Source organism: Lycorma delicatula, chromosome 4 (assembly GCF_047948215.1).
Source record: "Lycorma delicatula isolate Av1 chromosome 4, ASM4794821v1, whole genome shotgun sequence".
NCBI lineage: Eukaryota > Metazoa > Arthropoda > Insecta > Hemiptera > Fulgoridae > Lycorma > Lycorma delicatula.
The window spans coordinates 146,591,120-146,612,169 of record NC_134458.1 but is presented as its reverse complement, the minus strand read 5'-3'; the positions used below and the strand labels follow the sequence as shown (position 1 = coordinate 146,612,169).

General features: G+C 26.7%; 1 protein-coding gene across 5 annotated transcripts in view; it reads right to left on the bottom strand.

The window, feature by feature from the left end:
* Positions 1–5,526: 5,526 nt before the first annotated feature.
* The window catches only part of LOC142323932 (uncharacterized), a 483,338-nt gene continuing 467,814 nt past the window's right edge, over positions 5,527–21,050 (bottom strand). For 3 of the 5 annotated variants that reach the window (XM_075364305.1, XM_075364310.1, XM_075364307.1), the window contains 3 exons: positions 16,794–16,897; positions 15,552–15,687; positions 5,527–6,468 (listed from right to left, as the gene is read on the bottom strand). In XM_075364305.1, the coding sequence (XP_075220420.1) occupies positions 6,402–6,468; positions 15,552–15,687; positions 16,794–16,897 (307 nt within the window). In that variant the 3' untranslated portion in view covers positions 5,527–6,401. Of the gene's footprint in view, positions 6,469–15,447; positions 15,688–16,793; positions 16,898–17,107; positions 17,166–21,050 lie in introns of those variants that run through there. The other 2 variants (XM_075364308.1, XM_075364309.1) reach the window with 2 other exon arrangements.

The following is a 21,050-nucleotide window of genomic DNA, read 5'->3' as shown; positions in this document are numbered from 1 at the left end:
CTCAGGATCTATGAATTCTCAAAGAAAAGTTCACACTCCCAAAATGCTCAACTGTATATCCATTTGTTCACCTAACTATGAAAATATCATTACCACAAATATTAAACAATATCTGATGCATCTTGGTAATGCTATATCCTTCTGCTTGCAAAATATTTCACAGTTAGTGAGAATAACAGTGACATGTTTCTTCAAGTAACTTATTGCTTTACCAGCAATGAAAAAAATAGTCAGCAGATGGACATGTAATAAAGTTGTAGGTTGCTGATGGTTACTACAAATATAGCTATGCCAAATGGTTATTTTTAACACCCAATTAGAAATTAATTTGGAGTTGCCCTTATCTATAAATTCTATATCTATAATTCCTCATAATCAAATTCTGTTAAACATTTCATATGATAAACCTTTTCCTGAGAATTCTTGCAAATAATATGCTTATGTACCATCACATTTGGGGGTTAAATAGCAATGAACTGGTGTAGTTGATTTTAATTTGGAGCAAAATAAAACTGTGACATATATTTTTGAAGTTGTAATAAATGGATATATATCATTGTCATATGTTTCTAAAAATCTAAAAAGCCTGATTCTTAGAACAGACTCAATTGTTTACCCTACTTCTTTTTGACTGTTCTGTGTAATTACTCAAACCTTCTTCTTTAGGTGTGTAAAGACATCATAGGACATGTATAATGTTTTATCATTTGTGATCAATTATGAATTATTATTACTAACAGTGTTAATTTTATACATTCTGTAAAGAATGAAGTTTAACAGTACTGACACATATCTTCTCTTGAATTGGATTTTTTTTACATAAATAATTCAGAAATTTATGACCACTAATTCATCTAGTTCAGGATATTATCATTTTGATATAACACATAACAGCCAATAACTAATCAACTTTTATGCAATGTTCCAAGATCCTCAAACTAACTCGGTTAAAAGACCTTTAACTAAATTTGATTGCTCATTATATTGAAATATTTTTCTCACTTGGTTTCAGTTAACAGCCTTTGATTTGAAAGGACTGTGACTTGTTGGGCTAAAGGACTTGATGTTAGGCAATCAAATTTCAAAATAAAAGATTTAAAATCTTAAAAGCACCCAGGTGAAGCCAACAATTCAATTTACATCAAAGAAAATAGCACCTGCTTTACTCTGTTCAGAGTTAGTTCAGGCTATACCATAAGTGTCATGACAACTCTCAAACTCTCAGACAAATAAATATTTATGTATATTTGTTGAATGTAACATTAATTTTTTTTATGGAAAGAATAAGTTCTACTATGCTACAATTCAATTTTTATTTTAAGTATACAATGTGATCTGTGCTGCTGTGAACAGAATTTAAAAAAATTAAAATGGATAAATATATTATAAAATACACAAAGCGAGGGATCCTGTTTGACAAAATAGCCAACTAGTACCACTCTACTAGTTGGCTAACTAGAATAAAAAAAAAATGAGATCAGATTCATCTGGCAAGATAATTATCCACAATCATAAAATACTAATATTAGTTAATCCCAGTTAGGATTTGAAGTTTAGATTTTTAAGTAATTAAAGAAATAATAAATAATATCAGTTCTAAAGAATATGGTTAAAGTAAACAATAATACATGAAAAAAAAAATTAATTTCAATTTAGTTTAATTATTGATTTGATGATGCAACCCTGAAAACAAACAATTACCAACAACTTATTTACCCATAATTTGTTTATAACATTAAAAGATAAAAATTTAAAGAACATTTGAAAAAACCAGTTGTGAATGAAAAGTCTATTAAGACTTTCCTGAATGAACATTATTGTTCTCTCATTAAATTTTAATAAATTTTTGATGTTTAATATTTGCAAACTCTACTGTAATAAATATTAATCTTAAAATTAACTTCAATATATTATGTATAATTTATATTTATTATTTATAAATAAATAAAATGTATTACTTACATAAAAAATATATATAGTTTATAGTTTGATTTTATTATTTTATAATTAGTTGAATAATGTCAATAACATTGACATTGTAAGATAATTATAATTATATTTCACCATATTATATTTGACCATCTGGCAGGTATATATAAGTATACATGGGTTAGTCTAGTGATTAAACTTGCTATTATAAAATCAGCTGACTTTCAAAGTTCAGAGTTCTAAGATTCAAGTCCTTGTAAAGGCAGTTGCTTTTATATGGATTTGAATGCAATACTGTGGATACCAGTGTTTTTTGGTGGTTGGGTTTCAATTAACCACATGTCTCAAGAGTGGTCAACCTGACTCTGTTCCAGACTAACATTGCTCTGGACTGTATAATGAAAATTTGGCAGGATCAAATTGGAAGAGGAGGTTAAGTTATTAAAATAAACTGCTTAGGATTTGCCGAGGACTTGGTCCTCCTGGCTTTGTACATGAATTAATTTTGCTCATAAATTTCTAGCCTCGAAAATAAAGCCCATAAAATTGGATTAAGAAACTGTTATGAGAAAACAAAAAAATTATGGCGACTGACCCTCTCTACACAAATAAAATCAAAATTAATGGGAATGAAATTAGACTAGTGTTCAGCAGTTAAAATATTTAAAGGAAATCATAGAGTGCAAATTAAAAGAAAGATCTTTTTGACAAAACAGAATCTCCAAAATCAGAAAAGTATAAGATTTAACCTGGCAGACCTACAATAAAAAATGCCATTCATCCTGTCTTTTACAAGTGAAAGAAATTGAGTGGTGTAATGTCATGGGGTCAAGGTGGCCAAGGAATTGGTTCACACAGCCAATCCATCACTGAAGAAATTGTTCATGTAGGTAGTCAACAACATATAAACCCCAGTGCAGTGGTGTGCCATCTTGTTGGAAGTAAATGTTGAGTTGTCAATGTTCAATTTTTGATACTGCATACTCCTGTAACATGTCTAGATAACTAGCACTAGTAACCATTGGCTGGGTGAAGAAGAATGGTCTGATAACTTCATAAACAGTCAACGTACACCAAATGTTAATTTTCAGTTTATCACACTGTGTTAAACTGGCATAATGTTAAATGACATGAGGGTTCTCTCTACCCCACCATGCCACCATATACACCATACGAAGGTTACTATGACCAGAAACATGGGAGGTAGCTTTGTCAGAAAAGATTAATTTTTCTACAAATGGACATTATCTTCATTCACTTTATCAAGAATGTCCGCAGCAAAGTTTTAATAGCATGGTTTATATCATCCTCAATCACATGCTCCAACTGAGTTTTGTATGGAGAAGATTTTAGGTACTTCTATTGAACCTTCACAACTGTTGATTGTGGTATAACCAGTTTCCAAACTCACACACAATGAGTTGATTTACCCAGGTACCTCTGAAAAGTTTCTCTTATTCGATCCACAACTTCCTTGGAGTCAGGAGGTCTGCCGGTATCTTTTTGTGATATCCTTAAACTGCTGATAGCAATGTTTATTAGAGTCTTTATTAGGAGGATCAAGGCTGTACTCTAAACAAAAATGTTTATGAACAGCAATAACAGATCCACTTTCATAAAACCATAGTATACGCATTGCTTTCTCTGGCATCGTAGCCCTTGCTCAACTGACGAGCCCCCCTGTCATTAGACTGCACTGGCGTGTTCATTCAAGGTCATCCGTAACTCTAGTTTAATGTTTGAAAAATCAACATTAAACATTGTTATTGCTATTATGATCTTGGATATGCTACCTAAGTATTCTAATGAGGAAGATGAGAAGGATGAAATGATACAGGAAAAAGAAAACCTTTTTAATAAATCAATTTGAGATTAGCTGGTCCAGAACCAAACGTGCTAATTGCTAAAACATCTGAAATGGTAAAACATTAACAAAAATAGTTGGCGTAGTGGTTGTAAGGAGAAAAGGTTGTGTAGTGGTTGCCTAGAACAACAGAATATCTAACTCGTTAATGAAGTAGAATAAAGTAATGAAAATATATTTATTTATTAGCTTATCTTAAACTTTACAATCTGTTCTTGAGTTTTCAAAAAGTAATTATTTCATAAGTATATATTCATACGTAAATTTATATAAATAATATATATATTTATAAAATAATAATAAAACAGAGAAAATATTATAATCCATGATAGAGTAGAAGTCAATAAATAATAATAATATTAAATATGTTAGTCATAAAAAAAAATACATCAATGATTTATAAAATTAGTTATAAATTGCAAAAAAAATGTGTAGATTGAAAACTGATAAATTAAGGCAAGACAAAATGAATCGTATATATGAGTACAAAAATTGTTTGTGTAAATAGTGTTATTGATTAAAATAATAAATTAATTCATTTTCACCTATACTTTTTAATGGAAAGTTAAAAGTTTTAAATAACAGAATTTTATTTTGTAATAATTTATTCATGAATATTATATCCATAAAAATGAACCACTTTTTGATGTAAAATTTAATTTCTTTAATTAAATTAATTTATACACATATTTTTCCCTCAATTAGTGAATTAAATGTTTTACTACTTTTTTTTACTGTAAAAGTTTTTTAATAAAGTAAATTAAGTATGTTAAAATATTTTAACTATCAAACAGTTAAGAATGTTTAATGCGAATAAAAAAACATAAAATGTCAGTTGCAGTTAACACAAAATTATGTTTTTACCTACCTTTGAAACACTCCCTTTTAAGTAACACTTCCTCGTACTTAAAAGGTTTTATACTGCAATTAAACATTTACATTTTATACTTCTCTATATTTACTTAAATGTTCGAAAGGTACAGAAAAAGAAAAGAAATGAAGTGTTCATACTGTTTTTTTCCAGTTTTGTTTTCAGATTTAAATAGAATTAATTGAAGAAAACAACCACACTTAAAAGTTGAATAATTAAAAAAAAATCTTGTTTTCAAGTAATGCTGCATTTGAATTCTAATTTACTAAATCCCCCATTATAATTATTTTTGGGGAATCTGTGAAATTTTTATTTATAAATAAAAGATTATAAATTTGAATAATTTGGAACATGAAATCATTTAAAATGTATGCATTTCAAAGTATAACACATAAAAAGTTTTTTTAATTTATTTTGAAAAGCTCTGGAGCTTTATAAGAAAATTTTGGATTTCTTTTTAAGAAACAAAAAAAATGAAATGAGAAAGAGATGGAGTAGATATACTAAAATAATAATAAGAAAGAAAAAATAAATTTTGCTTTTTCCATTGCCTTAATCCTGCTACTGAGTACACTTTGACATCTTTATACATATTTATTTTTTCATCTTTATATATATTTATTTTTTCCATATGGTTAACCAAAATTGGTTTAGTGAACTCCAAAAATAATTGTCCACTAAAATAACTTATCTAGAAATAGTGGTTGTTTAACTTTCTTTTAAAATTATTATTATTATTTTTTTTTATTATGTTCTTTAGACATCATGGTTAAACAAGACTAAAAATTTTTACTTTAATGTTAAATTTGTCTGACTGCAAATTTGATTTAGAATGGAAAATATTTTTAATGTTATCTGATGAAACTAAAATAAATATAATGAAATTCAACAAAATTAAATAGAAAAAAAAAAAAAATTATGTTTACAACATTCTTTCAAAACAGAATGTTAAAAAACACAGCCTTAGTGAGATATTTTATGGTGTTCATTGCACTTTTTTTTAAGCATACACCATCACAATTCATTACAAACAATACAGCAATCCTTGAATGACTTTATTTTACTTTCTAAACATATTGTAATCCAAATTTCTTTGTTCCTTCATTATCTGTGCAAGAGCATAAGTTGCAATACTGATGCCCACTAAATTTATAAATATGCCCACTAAATATAACACAAAATTTATAAATTATGCAATATAAAGAAAGCAAAGGTCTGTTAAGACTTTTGAGAAATTATATAAGAAAATTTCAAATAAGTGTCACTAAGTGACAAAAAGTAATTAAGTTAAATACTTATCATTAATAAATATGGTTGATTTTTCAAATTATTATTTTTTTAATAGAGTAATATTAAATCATGTAGTTAAATTCTATATATAGTGAGAGAGCTTAAATAAAGCAAAAAATCTTTTCTTAAATAGGAACTCATATTATTACTTAAAACTTAATAAGTTTATAATAAAAAAAAAAATATTAGTATATAACAATATCAATAAAAATAATATACACAAAAATATAAGTAAATAGCAGTCATTTAAAAGCAATAATTTAAGTATTTTTATACCATCTGACCAATCAAATGCAAATATTTAATTAATTTATGTTTAATATTTAGCTTAGAGTTTTTTAAATAATAGCTGAGAAAATATAAAGAAAAAAACAAATAAAAAAAAGAAAATTAAAAATTGATTTGAGATCCAGAATCAGTCTGCCAATGCCAAGAATTTAAAAATCTTTATTTGATGGCTTGCGATATCACTTCTTCTCTGTGACTAGCACCACTGGTACATTTCTTCTTGCTTCTGTCAAACAAAGAAAAAATGACATTATAGATCAAACACAAATTACAATATAAACACTCAGATCAAAATATAATAAATTATCCAATGTTGAATGTTGAACATGTGATATTACAATTGGTACAAAAAACAGTCCCAAGGCTTTGAAAAGGATCAAAAGCTAATCTAAAATATAACAATTTGTAATAAAAATACTGGCCTATACCAATTCTTTCATTAAGTCAGAGCTGCCCCAATGATAGCGCACAGCTACTCAAACACATGGTTTGTAACATATCTTAATTAAACCTTGGTATCTTAATTAAGCCTGGTCCATGGTATCTCAAAATTACTTATAACTGTTACTGGAAACAATTCAGATTTAAGAATTTTTTTGGCTGATTGATGAAGTCATTAGTAAAAAGACAATTCCATATGTTTGCAGTTTCACAAATAAACAGGAACTTGTTAATTAATTTCAGAATTTTATGGGAAAAAATTTTTCAAGTTGCTTTGAAAACTGTCTTAATCATCTTGTATCATTTATTTCATTTTTTTTTTGTAGGTGGGAAAATGAAAAAGGAATTTTTCTCAAATTGTAATTCTATTTAATGGCCAATATATGATTAATTTAATACAGCTTTTTCAAATTCAGAATCTTTTTTATGTTGAGCTCTTGAAAAACTAAGTAAAGCCAAAAGAGGATCTGATAGTGAGGGACATGTTTGTGCCTTCTCCAGCCAAATATGGCATACAATTTTGTCATATGTTTATAACAAAGATCTTTAATTTTCATTTAATCATTTCTCAGTCAGTTATACTCCATCAAAACGATAAAACTGTTATTTTCTGTAATAATTGAACAATCTAAATATTATGGTGATTGAGTAGGGCAAAAAAGATGTATTAAAAATTTAAGTTCTTACCTCATAACCAGGCTACAATTCAGTATGTAAAAGGCTAGTAAACATTATTTTGTTCCTTTTATTTAATTATTTATTCTTCTTCTAATCACATGCTAACGTCTATTTACAGCCAATCTTTTCTCTATTTCCTTTTTTTTTACAATGAAATGAATTTTGTTGTATGTGTCAAATCTGACAAAGGTTCCAATACAGATCCTCCGGTTTCAGCTCTATTGTGGAGGTCTTAACTCATCATCAACTTTATATTAAATGATTCAAGTTATTGGAATAAAACATAATGCCAGAATTTCAATACAATAATATTTGATTTTTTCTCTTTTACTTTGTAAGTTTATTCTTTTCTAATACACAACTTACTGCTTTTTTTAATTGGCATAGTATTTCTATTCTTTTTCTTTGTTTATTCTTAGTTCCTTTTCATACTTCTAGTCATTTATCGCTTTTTATTAAAATGCTTTAACTTTCTACTCTTTTCTCCATTTACTGAAACATTCATATGTTAATCTATTTTTAAAATTATGCATCTTTGTTTGCTTAAGTCATTTATTGTAAATCTTCCAGCATTTCTCTTTATTTTATTGATGTAGGCAAACTAGATAGTCAACTGTAAATCTGAAGTTTTTTAAGTCATCCAGCAAGGGTTTGTACTTTAGCTGGATAATTCCACATGCCAGACAATTAAAAGTTAATCCTAAAAGAACCTAAAATTTAAACATAGATGGCTTTTTAATGTCTGAAGATAAACAATCTGATGCCGCATAAACTTAAAATAGTTAATGAAAAATCATAAAGATTCTCTAATCTCTGGAGGACCTTGAAGTTCTCCTTTGAGTAGGGTTGTTTGTCTTGCTTCTGTGAGAGCCTATATCACTATCCTTTCTTTACAGTATCACTCGTGATTACAGTTTGGGAGTATGGCTATGGCTTCAGACTGATTGAAAGGGACTAAGCTGTACGTGGGGCTGTGGTGCTGATTATGTAAAGCTGATAAAGACTTACTTCCATCTAAATACATATGTTTCATGTATTTTTCTGTATGCAAAAAGTTTTGCATATTAGTTGATTGCTTTGCTCATTCCAGTCAAAAAAGCTTGATAATCTATAATAATGGATTCCAGTTTGAAAATATAAAATTCCAGGTTACTCATAACTCTCTGTATCTATAAAATGATATAAATCATGGAATTTCTGAATTAGATTCTGTGAATGTTTATTTACCAGGGTAAAAGAAGCAGTGGCCTATGTAAAAATAGCAATCTACCCAAAACAGTTGAAATATTTTAAACTTTAATATATTCTAGTTAAAAATAGATTATGATTCCATATTTATTAAACAAAATTGTTGTATATGAGTCATAGCAATTTTTTAAAGAAGTAAACTTTGTTAACATTACCAGTTTTTTATTTGGGTTAAAAATTTAACGGTTGCAAAAATAATATAATGATCTTTCATTCAATCATTTATTTGTTTAAGACAGCACAATATTTCACCTTACAAGAACAGGCATTATTATGCTTTTATTGCAATATTTAATAAATTACTGAATGATTTAAAAAAAAAATTCTACCAATTTATTTAAAATAAAATTAAAAATCTTCTTTGCATAAATAATATTACTCTGTTGTCGAGTATTAATTAAAAAGTTAAAAACGTTGAACTTTCTGCACTCTGTTAAATGTGTAGATTACATGTTCATGAAATTTCCATTTACACCTACTAAATTATTTTTGTAGCTATTTTTTATATTTCACAACTTCTAAAATTTATCTTAACATTATTTCATTTGTTTATATTTTAAATAAATAATACTGATTTTAATCACATCTGCTTTTTAATTTTGTTATTAATTATGAATTTTGTGATTCTGCTCTTGTCAAGTTATATCATGGTTTACCTTGATTCAGTCAGGAAAAATACTAGGGCTAGTTCCTTTTCTTATCTGTGTTGTAGTAATATATCTACATATTCCTGACATGATTTATATAATGTATATACTGATCAGAATAAAAGATTTATTAATTTCAAACCTTGACATATATAAGCATAAATATATAAATATTTGTAACAAACATGAATTCTTTTACTGAATTTTTTTTTAATACTGTTTTCTAATTCACTTCATATATTACTTCTTTTATTATTAAATAACTTTTAAAGTCTGAATCAGCTTTTTTGAATTTGAAAGAACTGCAGCTCTAGAATTTAGAAGAATTTGCATATTGAGTTTTTGGATCTCAATACCATGTTTTAGCAGTACATTTATTTGCAAACTAATCTTTCTCTTTTTGTTACAATGCTATTTTCATTGTCTTTTTATTTATTTATTATTATTTTTAATGTCTAAGTGACAAAAATATTAAGAAAGATACCTTTGATTTTGAATCTGACTTTTATAAAAAGTTGTTTTATGAAAATGAAACATACTATTTTATAATGCTCCAAATTTTTTGGTAATATCAATATAATTTTTAATTCCGGTATTTTAAAAATTTCCAAAATCTGGTAATTTACCAACAAAGTACACTTTGTTAAATTGAAAATATTAGTTTTGTTGAGGTGCTTATTGCTATACCAAGTGATATGTAATGATAAACATTGATTTTTATTGTCATTACAAAGTCTTCTAAGAAAGACTTTATGTACTTTATGAAAGTTAAATTATGAATCGTTTTAAATTCTAAAGTACGATTTGTATAACTTTATAAATACTTTACATGTATTAGTAACTGACTGAATTTATTGAAAGAAAAAAATATTACATGAAAATCAAAATTGTATACAAAATAAATATAAAAAAAATCCTTAAAACATATTTTTAATGGATTTCTCATGAAAATTCAAATTCACATATTAATTTTATTAGTAAAGTTAAACACATGCTAGTTACTGGTACAGTAATGTAAGAAATGAATTGAAATATCAGTATTTTTAGATAACAGTGGACTAGATAAAGTACTTAGCTGACCATTAATGAGGATAAGAAAATATATGCGAGCTATATTACAGCAAAAAAAGCAGTTCAAGCATTTTACTGCAGGCTTTTACTTGTACAAATTTAAGAACAACATGCATTGTTGACAAAGTTAACAAAGAAAAATAAAAAGGCTTTATAACATATTTTCAAATCAGTGAAAAATAAAATGTCTGTTGAAAGATTGCTTTATTAAAGGTATGTAATATATGAAGAATGTCTATGTATAACATTGTACAACTTTAGGATAAAAAAAATGAACACAAAATGAACAACTGATGCAGTTGTTCAATCAACACTGAAAATGAAGAGTCACTTTAAGAATAAAAAAGGTACTCACTCAGCAATGATTTATCTGTGACAGTTGGTGGTATCAATTTTTAACAAACCAAACAGAATTTATTTTAATGTTATAATTTTTAAACTAATGTTCTAACAGTAGAACATCTTAAAGATGACCTGAGGGGTCTCAGGTATTATGATCAAATTGAATTATTTTTTATGAGGTAATATTCTTAGTTATGTTTTTCGCATAGATAAATCAGTCCCCAAACAAAATTTAAACAAATTTTGAAATCTAATTTTGATTTTCTAGTCATACACAGTGGGTTCTCCCACTGCTAATGTTTTAAATTACATAATGTCATTTTAATCAAAATCAACTAACATTTTTCCAGTATCTTTGTATCATTTTTTTTAAAAAGAAGGGCCATACATTAATGCTCACTGAATTTGGTTTTAGAAGGAGGTGCAGAGATAAAAATGATAATGAAAAGCAAAAATAAAAATATATGAAACAAATAACTGAGGGTGTAGGATGTAGAGGCATGCTGATTGAAAATAGATTGAGAAAGGAATGGAGCAGCGTATCGAACCAACAAAAACTTACGACAAACTTCTCTAGTCCATTTCATTTTATTAAAAAAAGTTATTTACTTGTAAAATAAAAATTAAAAGATTTATAATTCTCAACAAGGAAGTATTTTATTATTTATTTTAAAATGATTTTCAAATAAAAGGAGTAAAAAACAATTGAAGTCATTACTTCAATTGTATAATGTAAAATGTGGATAGTATATAAAGTGCTTTCAACTAGAAAGGATTGATTCAGATTGCAGTGAACAAAGAAAATTAGAGCATACAAAATTCTGATAAATAGGTCAATGTGATTAGACAGAATCAACTCATTAGCAACTGGTTTCATTTGAGTAATCTAGCAAATGTATAAGTTGGAACAGATTATTTTATTGAAAAGAAAAAAATTTGTGCTAAGGGTTTAGGAAAAATTAAATTTTCTTCTAAATTTCATTCAGTTTACTAAAAACCCTTTTCTAAAACTGGGACTGTTGGTCTAGTTGAAAAAACAAAAATAAAGAATCTATTTGGTAATTTCAAGACTGTGCTTTTTCAAATCTTAATGACCGAAGTCCGACTTTTTAAACTTAATCTATGTAGTATACTCATACACCACAGAAAACATATATATGTATATATATATAAAAGACAAATCTCTCTTTAATAAAGCCCTTTCCTTCAATTATATATATTTATGTTAGGGATTTAATCATAGATCCATTAATTGTTCACAATTTTTGAAATAAATTAAATGTCTGTCACTGAAACTAGAATACATTAAAGTAATAGAATGCAATATAAGAAAATAATAATTTAAGGAAAATAAAAGTAATGATAAGTAGTAAGGAAAACAAAGGCAATAAGTTCTTTGTATAAAAAAGGGATTAGTTAGAACAACTGAGGAATTCATTAAAAATTTTGAACAAAAATTTGTGAAAACTTTATGTAATGTTTTGTTTGTTATTGTGTCGTGTTGTCAAGAGTTTTATTTCAAAATGACCACTATATGCAAATGATGACATGCAAACTACTCAATATAAAGAAAAAAAAATTGAAAAAGAGAAATTCTACAGATTTTGAAGAAATCAATTAACATCCTAGGAGTACTCTGAAAGCACGTTTTCTTAAATTTTATGGTAATCCTTCCAGCTGAAAAATCAAATGAAAAATTCTATGACTCTTATATGGTGTTTATTTTATAAAACATTTCCTTTTTTCTGCTATTTTGTGACAGTTATCTTAGTGTTTTTATCTTAGTTTGATAAATATAGCCTGTACAAAATACATACCACTCTATAACTTGCCAATAATGAAAATTTCTGTGTTTTTATTAATTAGCTTTAATATTTTTTTAAATTTATTTTTTCCTGGAAACTTAGGGGGTAAAGATCCCTATTGTTTTAATCTAGAACTTTGCCTCATTACTGGGCTGTTTCTTACTGATGACACTGGTTTTTTCTGCTAGTTCTGTATTTGTTTTTTTTTTTTATAGATTTTAAGTGGCTTAGCCTTATGTGAAAAATATTTACAGCTCCTTGTTTGGTCTTTTTTTTCTCTTTTTGGCATCTCATGTTTTGTGGCATCTTAAATGCCACAGGAAACAAAAGTCCAAATAAAGAAGTAGCTGCTCTATCAATTATTTGAAGGTGGCCACATAATGCAATAGATGATGTCAGGGTGATGGCTGACATTCTTATCATTATTCCTATTGTACTTATTCAAGTTAGAAGGGATTGATTGATCATTTTTATTTGTTGTTAGAACTAAGGCAACATAATTAAATAGCATAACCCATAAAGAAAGGTTTTTGCTGCTGACAATAATAAATAAGAAAAAATAAAACAGAAAAATAAAAACATAAGGGTGTAAAATAAAAAAATAGAATGAGAGGTTGGACGAAATCTACTTATATAGATTCCAGTAAAATGTAAGAAACATAAGGAAAAGGGGTTGTTTAGGGAAGAAAATATCATCCCACAAAGTGTGTTTCTGATTTTAGTAATTTAGCCTTTTTGCCCAATAATCTTTAGATCTTTTAAATAAACTATTTAAAATGTTATCTAATATGTTTTGCATTTATTTGTTAAATGTCATTTTTAACAAAATTTTTTAACTGCATTCTTTTTAAAGAAATATGTATGAAATAAAACTATATATAGTATAAATATTATGTTCTCTTTGATAATTGTATCAGAAAAGTTACTGGATAATTAAGATCAACAAAACTATATTACCTTCTAGTAAGAGACAGATTCGACCATATGCCAATGGTGATTGAACAAAAGAATTGTATGACAGTTCTTTAAGTTATTTCAATAAATGAAAAATTATGCAAATTGAAAATGTCAATAATTTTATTAATTTATTTTTAAATTTATGTTCTAGTTTTATTCTTAACAATTAAGAAAATTTATTATGGGTAAAAATTTCACTACAATACAGATGTATTTTTTATAAAAAAAAGTGAGGTCAAAATGTGAAAATTGGAAGTAACAAGTTTATATTACATTTTCTTCTGAGCTTCTCATGAAAATTTAATTCTGTAATAAAATTTAATTTTAGTGCTCTTATAGTTATACAAGTTTTCTATTACTTGTATTAGAATATTTTATTTCTCAAATCTAACCTATACTTGATTTAATGTAAAATGTTGTTCTATGCTGTTACCTATTATCATTTTTCAAAAATCTTACTTCATTAAATAACATTTAAAAAAGTGAAAAATACTGCAACAAAATCAATTAAAATAACTGGATGAAAATCAGTTGTGCTGAGTCAAATAATAATATTGAACTTATCATAAAAACGAACCTTCAGAATACTCCTGAGAAGAACTATATATACATATAAATAGAGAGTGTCTCAAAATTCTTAGGTGCTAAAAATTTCATATGTTAAAAAATAAAATTATAGTATTTTAATACAAAGTTAAGAAAAATTCAAGACTGATGTATTATTAAAATATGAATGGTTGACAGTTGTAATGAAATGGGAACAATTTAAACGTACATATTATACATCAAGTTACTCCAATACATATCTTATTAATATCAAAGAAATTATATTTTAAAATCTGACAAATTACTACAATAATCCAGTATGTAAATCACTTATTTAAAAAAATCTTCTAGAATCAACAATGGAAAGCGGTGATGTTCTTACTCTACCTGTATTTTTTCTGAAGAGAAACAATAACTATTTAACTATATCAAATAAAAGATCAGTAATTAAGAATTAACTAAATAGTAACTAAAAAAATCCCTAAAACCAATTAAACGTGTAACTGAAAGTTCAGTAATATTTAAATACAAATTACATGATATCATGTAGGGAATTAGTTAATTAACTCTGTGATAGCACTATAATATCAATAACAACTTGACAGCAGGGTAATTACTATTATTACTATTTGGTACTATAAATGTTTTTGGAGGTAATTTAAACATTATTGGTTTTCCAACTAGGAGAAGCAGTTACATGATTATTCATCACTAACTCTCAGTACCATTCCAGTTTTAATATTAAAAAAGATATCTGTACTTTTTTAAATGTAGGATTAATTCTCTATGTAAGCTCAAAATTTTAACCTTGGAATATGGTGTTGAGTATTTTTAGCATTTTCACATTAATTTATAAATTGTTTTCAAATCCTCTTTTTAAAATGCAAAATAATTTGCATTTTAATCTAAAATAATTTGTTATTTTTAATTTTAAATTGGGATTTGGAAGTTTTGTTTATGATATAAACCATGTTTTTTTAAAATGTATAATTATTTCTGTTGGATGCCAAAACCTAATGATTGTAAATGTCATATGAAAATTAACTCCCCACTGAAACATTGCTATTCTCATTTAACAAGTCTCATAACAGGCTTTGCAGGGAAAATAAGAAGTTAAGTTGTTATCTGTTGCCTTTTTTCAAAACTAAACATATAGTTACCACACCAAAATGCCAACCATACCAAAATACAGGTGATATTCAGTGTTACAAGTGACACCATTCTTTTCTCTATTGTTTAGTGAACACAGTTACTCTTAGAGAAAGTAACTAACATAACTGTGATGCATGTAAAACCCCTGCGACAGAAGTAGAATTTAAGCTACATCAGGAAATACTACAAGTTAGAAAATTGAATTTTGAAACACTCTATTGTGATTGAGTTATGTATGACAGTTCTGATAGAAGTGATATAGCTGTTCTGTAGTTTAACTGCGTTTGCACACATTATCGAGTTTTTTGATTACGGTACCAGCTGGGGAGAAGGTGAAGAAGGTTGGGGGGTGTTAAGGTCAAACACACGGGCATTGGGGCCGAGGACGTGTGCGTGTGCGATTTCGGTTGTTGCGTACATACAGGGCGTGCTGAGTTCTGGTTCTTCCAACACCACTACCACCCCCAGGTCTTTCTGGTGGCCTTCGTTCAACTCGGCTACTACGTTCGCACCTGATCACTGGTGTTGTTGTTGCAGCTGTATTTGTTTTTCCAGAACCTAAAATTAAATAACAATCATCTGTCAGAAAAATGTTACATTTATAAATAAGAATATAGAAATTTCCTTATCTCTACACAATATATAGAAAGAGCCCATCGGACTGGTCTATCTGTTAACTTGTCATCGCAAAATCAGTTGTTGAACAGATGGTTTTTGAAGTCAAAGGTTCTGAGGTTCAAATGCTAGTAAAAGTTATTTGCTTTTGTATGGATCTGGATACTAGACAGTGGATACTGGTGTGCTTTAATGGTTGGCATTCAATTAACCACACATATCAGGAATAATCAGCCTGAGTCTGTACAAGACTATACCTCATTTACATACCATACATATCATCCTCATTTCACTGGCCTACGGGAATGTTTCTTATCAGAAGGGGATAAAAACATCAAAATTTCAAAATATTTAAAATATAAGTATTTATACTTTAATATTTTCAATTTGTTCCAAATATATATTTTTAAATAATCTGGAAAAATAAATACTACAAAACATCTGAGGAACAAATCATCTGGAAGTGTTCTACATTTCAGCATATCGAAGATATCAGTCAGAGTTAAGGTAAATTCAACAAAAAATGTCAATAAAATCATTTTGGGTATTTCTGATTGATGTCGAGATAAACAAATAACGTATTACTTATACAGCATAATATAGTTCTAGTATAACAGTACAATAGTTCTAGTTTAACAGTACAATAATAGTACTAGATAGTATAATATTACATATTACTCAATATACAGATTTTTCTACATATTGCTATTATCATATCTATTGCTCAGTAGAATGAAGCAGCTGAACAATTTAAATATTTAACAGTTTTATTTAGCTATATCGACACATTTTCAGATCACATTTTATAATTTTATAAATATTACTGGTAATTTTTTTCTACTATATTTCTATTTTTAACAAAGATTTTTTTTTTATACATTTAAAAATTATTTTGTTGTTAATTGTATAATTCAATCTTGATTAATAATTATTTACAACAAATAGTACAACGTAACAAATGCAAACATAAATTATAACTCTTCAGTACTGAAATTTTTATATAGTTTTTTCAGATGTAATTAATCCTTAAGTATATAGCGTTAACCTACTGGGAGTTGCAGAAACTCTATTTGTTCTAGTTTTGTCATCAGATTTTCTTTTATGAATCACTGGTTCTTTCTCATCAGAAGCAATTCCTCCAGTCCGTTGAACTCTAAAAAAAAACAAATAAAAATAATAAATAAATAAACATGTAAAAAACTGTGTGAAAGTTATTTATAAAAAAATAAACAGCTTAAAAATTGATTTATCTCAGTTAGTAGTATGTGAACTAAAATTTTGTTGATCTAGGAGATGAAATGCTAATACATTTTTCAAAGTTATTAATGAATTACAATCAAAATTATGTGAAAATTATACTTACTTCCTAAAGATCTTTTTAGAGTTATTGGTAGTTTATCTTTTTAGAGTTGCTGGTGGATCTGTAAAAGAAGGGTGCCATTAACTAAGGGCCTTCTGAAAAGTTGTTGCATAATTAGCTTTGAAAAAATCTTCTAGAAGAATAATTTTTACATGATACTGAGATTTTGGATGAAATGATCTCATTATCATTTACATGATAATGAGATTTCATTAAAAACTTTTACTATTTTAAAAAACTAAATCTGTTTTAGTTAAGAATGTCAGTGCAAGTAACTAACCTTTGTACCAAATGTAGAAGTATTACTTAGCATTTGTTGTCTATATTAATGAGAAAATAATTCCTACTTCTTTTTACTAACTAAAGTTTTTTTTATGTTGTATTCTTTGTACTGTTAAACATATTAATTACGAATGTTTATAAATACTGTGTAGCACTATCTTTTACTCCCTTTTATCGATCTAATAGAGAATACTCATTATGACCTCTCATGCAGTAATAAAGTGAAGTTTTATTATTAATGAGTCTTTATGCTACTGAAATAAAACATAACTATATTTAGGTTTGTTTATGTTAAGTATTTTACATATTAAACACTTAAGATGCTGATTGAAATTGAAAGAGATCTTTTACTTGTAAATGTTCTGGTCTCACTTTTTAATTTGTTCATTATAGCTGTAATTATATATTATTATATAAAACAGTAATATAAACATGTAAAAAAAATCTATAATTTTAAAGATACCGACTAATTCATTGTTAAGATTGAAGTGATCAAATTTCTAACTGACATAAAATAAAAATTATATTCTTTCCTTATTACTAAAAGTGCTTTTAAACCCTAAGGTTCATCATCAGTTAGTAAAATTATCCAGAAAAAATCATTTATTACATATAAACATATGTAGTGGAGTTAAACTACATCACTACACACAAGCAGTTTATTTTTTTTAAAGATTTAAAAATTTATGCCTTATGGCTAAAATTTAAAAATTTTACGTTTTTTGTCTTTTTTATTAATTATTAATCATATTAAATAAAATATTTCTTAGAATCAGAAATTCTAACAACCATCTAATATCACAGAAAAACATCAACCTTAATATAAAGTAATTAATTTGATAATATACTGTTGAAATTCATGGATGCATCATCAGTTATATAGTACTATAACACTTTTGCATTACAATTACTATAACACTTACTTGTCAAGCATTACCATGTTTACTTATAAAATTTGATAGCTGTCATGACCAATTATTATAATTGTTGATTGTTATAATTAAGGTAACTATTATAACAGGTGTGTACTAACTCAAATAATTCAGCATGTTTATATTTATATTTATAATTGTAAATATAATATTTTTTAAAATGTTCAAACTTAGTAATATTTTGAGAATTATTTATTTCTAATGTTTGTAGATTATTCCCTATTTGTAATGAAATGATCAGCAACATTTGAAAAATTCTATATTTTTACCCGATGTGTATTTTAGTGCATTTACCTGTTATTGTAGTACTTAATAACTAATGATGAATTTGAAAAGCTTATTATATAAATTGGCAAGTATTTGTTATGATTGCAATTCTGTGTATTCATAAAGTGTGTATTTTGATTAAATATTAATTATAATACACTAGACAACAATTTCAAAAAAGAAAAACATTTTCTCTTAAGAAATATAGCAACTGCTGAACTCTTTTATAAAGACGTGAAAGGGAGTGCAACTGATTTTTAAAAAATCAGCTTATCTTGCTCCAGTAGTATATAAAATAAATATATTACTCCAAAAATATAAAGAGTGTTTGTAAAAGCAGTTTCAAAAATTTTGGGGATGGTTCCCCATACTGAAATAAAAAAAAAAAAAAACTTATTTAACATATGTCCAGAAATGCTTAATTTACCAGCTATCCCCCATTTTGTATTTTTAATATAAAAATTTATTGCTCAGGAATGATTAATTGTATATCAAGATGAAATTTTGTATATTTCTAGGGTACACCTAGTCGTTTAATTGTCTAAAAATAATGAATCTGATCTCACAATAAATTATAAAATGGAACCATGTAAACCTTTTAATTGTTAATATCTTTGCAATTGCTGGTTTATCTAAATGTTATGTTATTACAAAAAATGTTAAAATTTTATGATAAAGAAAATGGTACCATATTTATTCAAATCTGTTCATAAATAACAAAGTTATGGCAAAGGTTTATGGAGTAAGTCACTAGATTAAAAACCAGTTTTCATTTCCTCCAGAATAAAATTAAATAACTTGCCACAATCTCAAGTGGAAGAATTTTGTTAATGGTCATGTAATAAATTATAATAATATTAAAAATATTACAATAAAATATAATATTATTGAAATGGTTTTTTAATCTAGTTACTCATTCCAAGAATTTTTGCCAGAACTGTTATTTATGAACAGATTTGAATAAATACGTTTGAACAAATAGACTGATATTTTCTTTGTCATAAAATGCTTAACATTTTTGTAATAACATAACATTGAAATAAACTTTACAGTTGCAAAGATATTAACACTGAAAACTGCCATTTTGCAATAGATAGAGCAATCAGGTTTATTATTATTTAGGTACGCTAGCAGTATACAAAATTTCAGCTTGATATGATTATCCATTCCTGATGTTAAGACGCAAAGTTATTTAAATTTATAAATAAAATGATTCACAGAGCTTCTCTTAGGACAGTAATGGTTACATAATTGTTTTCCAAAAATAAATTTCTTTGTACAGAATTTGCAATGATGGTTATAGCATGACATACTGTAATGTGCTGGCCTAATCTATTTCTATTATCAAATATTTTTTTACAATGCATACACTTGTATTCTTTTCTATCTTTTCTGTTTTTTATCACATGTTCACATTTCTTTGTGTCTAACATAATCATTTTTCTTTTTGTATGTCCTCCTAGTATCTAAGTCTGTATCTGAACTACTTGAGCTAGTTCCAGTATATTTACTTGTATCCGTATCTGAATCAGAATCTGTATCGCTACTACTCTGACAAGAAGATGATGATAACAAATCCAATTTTTTATTTTTACTTTGCTATCATCACTATTTCCAGTTAAATCAATATCACTAAAAGACTTTTTATTCTTTTTTTTATATTGCTATTATCACTATTATTTTTATTGTGTGAATATCAACTTTTTATTTTATCACTACTACACGACAGATTTGGATTTTGCAGTTCGCTAAAGTATATATCCCAATTTAGTCTCCTGAATAATAGGATTTTTCCCAGGCAAGATAAGACTCAAATAGAGTTGAGCTCCAATTAGTATGTCAATGTTATTTGGTACGTTGAACTTGGGTTCTGCTAGAAATATATTTCAAGGAAGACTATAAGATTAGAAATGTCAAATGTGGTTGATGGAAGGCTGTCTGATGTATCAGATAAAACAGCACATTGTACTTTGAATGAAAAGTTCTTATATCGAGTGTATAATGCAAGTGTAATACTGTATTTGGATTGTGATAATGATTTATTTATGCATGAAATGGGGATATTATTTTTAATTAGTTTAAGTCCTAATTTTCGGGCAAATTTATATGTGCAAAAATGTGCCTGGCTACCAGAATCTAACAAGATTCTACACGAATGATGATTACCATATATGTCATTGATGTTACACATGGCTGTTGATATTAGTATATTTTTTGTTTGATTATTAAATGAACAATAAGTATTATTTTGAGGCTTATTGCTACTTAAATTAGAATCATTAATTTTGTGCATGTAAACAAGTGTATTATGTTTTTTAGTACATATAACTTTTTTGAGTAACACTCATTAATAGAATGACCTTTATTTAAACAAATAAAACAACAATTATTATGCCCCAAAAAGCCTCTGCGTTCATTGATGGGTAAATTTAAGAATTCTTTACATTTTTGTTAATGATGGTTTG